General features: G+C 40.7%; 1 protein-coding gene across 1 annotated transcript; it reads left to right on the top strand.

The window, feature by feature from the left end:
* On the top strand, positions 1-6,593 carry dhh (desert hedgehog signaling molecule). The gene is made up of 3 exons (XM_028013923.1): positions 1-963; positions 4,275-4,536; positions 5,390-6,593. Exons 1-3 carry the CDS (start codon positions 655-657, stop codon positions 6,157-6,159), a joined length of 1,341 nt encoding a protein of 446 aa, XP_027869724.1. The 5' UTR covers positions 1-654; the 3' UTR covers positions 6,160-6,593.
* The last annotated feature ends 560 nt before the right edge of the window (positions 6,594-7,153 follow it).

Genomic DNA, 7,153 nt, shown 5'->3' with positions numbered 1-7,153 from the left:
AAGGGAGGGCAATCTTGTCCGGATGCTAATAAGACCCAATGGCTAGCGCAAGGTGGGTAGGAGCGCTGAGAACAGAAGGGGGTGGACGAAGGAGAGAAAAGATCTCAAAAGACGCGAGAAATTAGGACGCCAAAAAGAGGATGACAGCGCCAGAGGAGGGATTTGTAGTCTGGGGAAGCGTCGGACTTTAGGTGTGTGCGCGCCTCCTAAAGGGGAGCTGGAGAGGAGAGTGGAGAGGAGAGGAGCGGTAAGTGAGCAGAAACCCTTCAAAACACCTGCCTCAAGACAGGTACCTGTGGAGGAATCGAGAAGACCACAGGAACGCAGCGCCTCTACTGAGAAACTTTTTTCAGAAGCCCTCATTGTGCATCACTTTAAATGCCTGATGTCAAACTTTTTAAATACTTTAACTAATCAGAACACTTTTTGGGACTGTTAAAAGCAATATCCAGTTTGTAGTTTAACTTCTAATAAATTAATCTTTTAACAATAACAATCCAAATACCTCAAACGTGCACACTTTAAGTTTATTTTAAAATACCAGCAGTAGTTATCCATGATTGGGTATGGACCAAGATCTGACCCTCATTCAGTTGCTGTCACACACCTGGAACCGGACTGTCATCCTGAGCCTCTGAGCTCCAACCCTCCCCAATGAAGCAGTTCTGGTGGGCCCGCCTGGCACCGCTCGGCCTGCTTGCTGCTTGTACCTGCCTAGGCGTGGTCCAGGGATGCGGACCCGGTCCTGGGTACGGCACGCGTTCCAGGCCCAGGAAGCTCACACCTATGCGCTACAAGCAGTTCTTCCCCAACTTCTCTGAGAACACCCTTGGGGCCAGTGGCAGGGCCGAGGGCAAGATCTCACGCAACTCTGAGCGCTTCAATCAGCTAGTGTGCAACTACAACCCAGACATTGTCTTCAAAGACGAGGAGAACACAAGCGCCGATCGGGTCATGACTAAGGTGAGGTTGGTGTGTTATGGATTTACATTTTTTCACTTGATCTCAGTTGGGTTACACTTCCAATCCAGGAAAATTAACAAAGTGTGGACTGTCAGATGGATGTTTTCGTGTTTTTGTACTATCAATTAATAGAGATGCGCTGATGAGGTTTACCTGGTCGATACCAATATCTGAATATCTTTAGATCAGACATTCAGATTTGACTGTAAAGTTTTTATAGTCAAATCTGATTTTGGCGGACTTTAATAAGCTGGCACCAGTGTCCTTTTATTGATCACAATCTAACAGAAAATGGGTATAGAGACATGGAGAAGACTTTCAGGAAAGCCCACGAGGTCAGGAATCAAACCCCAGAAGACTTCTTTGCATGCGGATTCCCTTCTTATATGGGGCCTCTGCAATGCCAATAAACAAAGCTCCACAACACTGATTTTTAGATGTTAATATTTGGAGGAATATAACGCAAAAATGTGCTGCTTGCTCTTTGAGGTGGATTTGAATGAAAAATAAATTGAAAGAGAATGTGTTTCATTGTCTTTAACAAAGAGAGCAGAATATAAAAATAATGAATTACAAGATTATCTCTAGGCATTGAAATATTCTCCCTAAACTTTATCAATCCGGGAAAAAAAGTCAAATCTGATTTTTGGGTTTTTTTTACCAAAAAGGGTGGAATTCTTTAATTTTGAACCAATCACTCAAAAATCTGATTCTATCCAGTATTTAACCAACTGCTTGCCAATCAAGGACAAATTAGTCAATTTTGATGTGTGAACAATTCATCTGTGTGTTGCTGTCGATTTAAAAAAAAAATTTGTATTTAAACGCTGGCTGGCATTTATAGCTCATATACTGTCTGCTATGTTTATGTTACGTTTAGCTCAAATCAAAGGACGTCATTCAATGTTTGCTAAAACTCTGTACTACCTCCTCCATCTTTTAAAGATTACGCAATCAGGACCTAATGCTGCGCACCAGCTCCTCCACAGAAACTCTTTTTTTTTTTTATCTTTAGCCAATGACGTTGACACTGAAAACTAAACTAAGTTGCAGATTTTGTTCCCTTAATAGAACAAAAACCCATTTGTGTGCCAGTGAAATTCTTGCTTTTGTATTTGTTTACTAGGAATTGAACCCCCAAATGTGTTCTTTGGAAAAAAACAAAAAAACAATTGCGGACACTGAAAAATACACATTTTCAGCCAAACTCTTTCTGAATCGGATGCAGCTCTGTCCACTATACAGAGGATCTTGGTAAATGTTTGGGATGTAGGTCTGTGTTGCTTCCTCCTCCCAGAGTGATTGTACGTGATGAAAATCTTTAATTGTATGTGCATACCCTCTGTGTACCCAATCTGAATGTGTGCATATGACCCCCCCTACACGTGAAAGACGCTCTTTATGCGTCACTTTGAGAACTCCGAAGAGGTCGCCTATACTAAAATTCCCGCCTGCTGAAGTAATGGCACCGTCGGAAAAGCGACTATTGTGGTTGTGACAATGAAACGCCTCTCTTCAATGGCATTGCGAGAGAAATGTACCCAGTTTGTTTTCTGCCCCTCACTCTTTCTCACTCTTTCTGTCACATTCCCAAGTACATGCCCATACATTCTTCCCCTCTGGCCTCCTCGTTCGCCTCAACCTCGACCCTCCTCTGCATTGCTTTCTTCTCACCGAGCTCCTGATCTTGCTCTCATCCTCTATTTTATTTATTTTTTTTTTTTGCCTTTCATCATTTTTGTTGCACAAATATATTTTAAAATTACTTGTAAAGGTCACAAGATGACTAAAGTGATCATGCACTGAAGAAGTAGTGAGTGTATCATCCAAGACGCTGCTGCTGTCATCATCTTTTTGTTCCACTTTCCCCCAACTCTCTATTTTGCGACAATGCTGACACAGTCTGCAACATTATGGCCCATGGGGGTGTTAAGAGTCACTGTGCACACATTTGATCAAATGTCTCAGGGGTGAAAGTGTCTAACTCGAGCCTGGAACAATCTGGAAAGGCAGAGAATGGCCTTGATTATTCTGCCACCCTGTTGAAAAGACCAAAGAATGTGCTAAACTGGCTACAGTAGGTTGCAGTCTGATTGTTTGCACAAAGCCGAGATGGCCTTTAGCAGAGCGAGGGAGGAACTGTGTTTTATCGGTCTCTATACTTAGGTGTAGATTTGGATACATGGCTCTGGTAACTGTAGCAGTGCCTTTGCTGTTTATGAAAGCTTGCAAACATCTGCCGCTTGAACAAGAGTTCTGCTCGGACGCCATAGAAAGCACATCCAAAGTGTAAATGGAGATGCAAGACATCCGAGGGACATTTCTAACTGAAAATGGAAATATTAATGTCCAAATATCTAGAAACAAAATATTTCACACAAAGGTAAAGATGGCGCAATCAATTGATAAGAGATTGGAATTGGCAAGTTTTCCCTTGCTCTTTTTCATTAAATGCATCAAAGCTAGAAACTCTCTCTAGGTTTGCTTTATTAAAAACATCAGCCAACAGTATGTACTTTTACTCACTTTTTAGTTTAGTAAAAATGGGGCAAATGCCTATATAAATGCAGACAATCTTTAATCTTCTTGTCAAAGAAAATACTAATTTCTATGAGCCAGTGAGTGCCTGATTGGTGCATCTTGAGTTTAAAACTACAACCTCTAGCCAAGAACATCAGGATGTACCAAATGAAAGCCCATGCAAACGACTAAATATTACAGTGTGCAAAGCGTGAATGCATGGAGCTTCAAAATGTTCATACCACCAAATATTACATTGAAGCAGTCCTTGCAATTTTTGATTCCCTTTGTGATTCGATATTTTGTACAGTTCTAGTTTTTAAAAACATGGGAACTTAACCAAAATCATGTCAATTCTTTAAAATATTTAGTCTAAGATGTTTTTAAAGAGAAATATATAGATAGTTCTTAAGATACGTCATGACATATTATAGGTAGTTCTGGCATTCTGCCAGTCAAACTAATGCAGTGTTGGAGCATGTGCTTGCTAACGTAAAACTATAAAAAGCTCATATTGTCCTCTACACCTGCGGACCCCAACCACGTACCTCAAACCCACTGACCTTTGCTAGGTCAGTGGGTTTGAGGTACGTGTTTAGATGTGTTCCTGCTCTAAGAAACTTTATTCAGAAGTCTGCATTACTCCTCAGCATACTGGCTACCAATCCACTAATTTAAACAACAAAGTGTTTAAAACATGAACTGTTGCTTGTGGCCCTGTACTTGCCTGAAAACTGTCTGAATTTCCCCTATTCTTAAACCTTCAACCTGTATATTTTATTCTCCTGCAGCGATGTAAGGACTGTTTGAACAGGTTGGCCATTGCTGTGATGAACCAGTGGCCAGGGGTGCACCTCCGCGTGACGGAGGCCTGGGATGAAGACGGCCACCACCCTCAGGGCTCTCTGCACTACGAAGGCCGGGCCGTGGATATAACCACAGACGACAGAGAAACAAAGAAGTACGGCATCCTGGCCCAGCTGGCTGTAGAAGCAGGATTTGACTGGGTCCATTATGAGTCCAGATATCACATCCACTGTTCAGTCAAAGCAGGTAAGTTTGATTCTTCACTTACAAGTGAATTTTATGAAAAGTTTATTTCAGTAATTCACTTCAAAAAGTGAATTTCATTATGTTCAATATTTATTTCTGTTAATTTCGACAATTGTGACTCACTAAACAGTATCTGCATTCAGTCATCGGTTATGGCTCCCTTGCATTAATTTCTGTATATTTGGAGCATACGTATATCGAGGCCATATATTGTCTGTTAGTCAATGTTGCACTAAAAGTAAACTCATGAAGCGCACAACCCATGTGTAACTTTATGCGGCTGCCACAAGTTCGAACCCTGGCCTGTTGACCTTTGCCGAATGTCTTTCCCTCTCTCACAACTCACTTTCCTGTCCAATCACTGTCAAAGAAAGGCCACTAGAGATGAGAAAATATAAATATAAAAAAAATCTCTATGGATTGCATTTGTGTACACACACTTTTTCCTTTCACCAAGCTTTCCATTTATATGCTTGGAAACAGCACTATGAACATACAGCTTCTTTAGCAATGAGTTTTAGTATCTTTCTTCCCTGTGGAGGATGTCAATGGCTCCTGAATCATGGACAGTCTTTCATCCTAATGTTCTTAGAAACAACATTTTGGGAGATTGATATTATATTTGCGACAGACTAACTGAAGTTTACAGAAATAAATGTTTGAATTGCAGAACTTTGTGTAAAATGCATTTACAATAGTCTTAGTTTTTGATTTAAAAAGCTTGAAACAGACTTTTCATTATTCTAATTTACTGAGTCGCCCCTTCTGTGTGAGGGATAAAATATATCACCTTTGAAATATTTTTGAATGCTAAGGACAGTAAGGAACACTTTCTGTTTCATCCTTTCTGCAGATAAATCTGAAGCAGTGGAGAGGGGTGGGTGTTTCCCAGGCTGGGCCCGGGTGACGGTTGCTGGAGGAAGGCAGAAGACTCTGTCATCACTGGCCTCTGGCGACCGGATCCTGGCTCTGTCTGGGACAGGCCAGGTCGTGTACAGCGAAGTCCTCTTGTTTCTGCACCGGGACCAGGAAAGCCGGTCTGTCTTTCTGTCTCTGGAGGCAGATGGTGGCAACCGACTGGTCGTGACTCCACATCATTTAGTGTTTTTAGACCCCGACTGTGGACGCGATGCTAATGAGTATCAGGCTGAGTTCGCGAGCAGAGCCAGAGTCGGTGACTGCGTCCTCATCGGCACACCGGGGGGTCAAACAGAAACATCCCGAATCATATCTGTCTCTCTTACTGAAAGTGTGGGAGTGTTTGCGCCCCTCACTGAAGCTGGAACTTTGTTTGTTGACGGGGTGCTTGTGTCCAGCTACGCACTGCTGGAGGACCACGACCTTGCACACTGGGCATTTGGACCTTTACGGCTTCTCCATTCACTGAACCACTTTTTTGGGGGGGAAGACGTAAAAGGGAAGCAAAAAGCTGGCACTAAGAGTGCAACACAGTTTGGCACAACAGAAAAAGTGAGTATTCACAAACAAAACAATCTCAGTGAACCTCTTCGAATGAAAGATCAAGAGCAGTGCTCCTTGAAGACATCAGAAATACACTGGTATGCTAGATTACTCTACAGATTTGCAAGCATCTTCTTGGACTCCAACATTTTCCATGCTTAAAAGTTGAAACATACTGCAGGCTGTACCTGAAGTAAAGCTGCTGTTTGTTTCCTTCAGATAAGAAGGATGTGAGAATCTGGAATTGCTGGTTGGCTTTTTACACTACTGTCTGTATGCTAATATACTGTCAATGCATAACATAAGGAGTCTGTAAGATATGTTGAATAATGAAATTATTGGTCAGAAAAGATTAAAACCAAATATTACTGTATGTCAGTCAGTATTTGTACAGCTGTTATTTCTTTTTGCAGTAAAAAAAAGAAAAATATGATGGGATAGGAATGAATTCCCTGTACAACAGAATCTTTATTTTTGTACTTCATGAATCATAATATATAGAGGTTGCATTTTATCATTGCTATAATTCTACAACTTGTATTGTAAGCACTGACTTGGTATCATATCACCAAATGAATAAAAATGTAATTCCATAAGTGCAATATTTGTGTTTTCTTTAGCTTCTGCACTTATTAAAGTGATTTCTCTTTGACTTGTTAAGCAAAATGTTGCTGGAGGATAAAGGTCCATGCAAGGTAAAGAAGTTAACAAGAAGCCCAACTGTGCCACTCCTTGTCTTTATCGCCTTGAGAATATTGCAGTAAATGGTTTCCTCTGTGTGATTTGCAACAATTACTGTTTGAATTATGCCAGTTTTATGACTTTTGAGTTACTGTTCTTTTACATTTATGCACTACATTTGTTTGGAGGGCAACAAGTGTCTAAATCAAGTGGATTCAATATTTTTAGCTGTCGCAAAGTAGATAAGAAATGAAACAATTTTCACTTGTTCTCCAGCAAATGTCCTTAACTTGAAAAGTATGAGGGCAGAACGTGCTCCGCTGCGCAACCCGCCAGGAAATATGAAAAACATTTTATTTTAATTATGAAATGTCATTTCATACTTTTGTGTATGATGAATTCTGATCGTAATACTTTAATAATTACTCCCATTTTATATTTACAAAAGCATATTTGTATGCATTTTTTTCATTTT

The sequence above is a fragment of the Xiphophorus couchianus genome, chromosome 1 (genome assembly GCF_001444195.1).
Source record: "Xiphophorus couchianus chromosome 1, X_couchianus-1.0, whole genome shotgun sequence".
NCBI lineage: Eukaryota > Metazoa > Chordata > Actinopteri > Cyprinodontiformes > Poeciliidae > Xiphophorus > Xiphophorus couchianus.
This window is presented reverse-complemented; position numbering and strand designations above follow the sequence as displayed.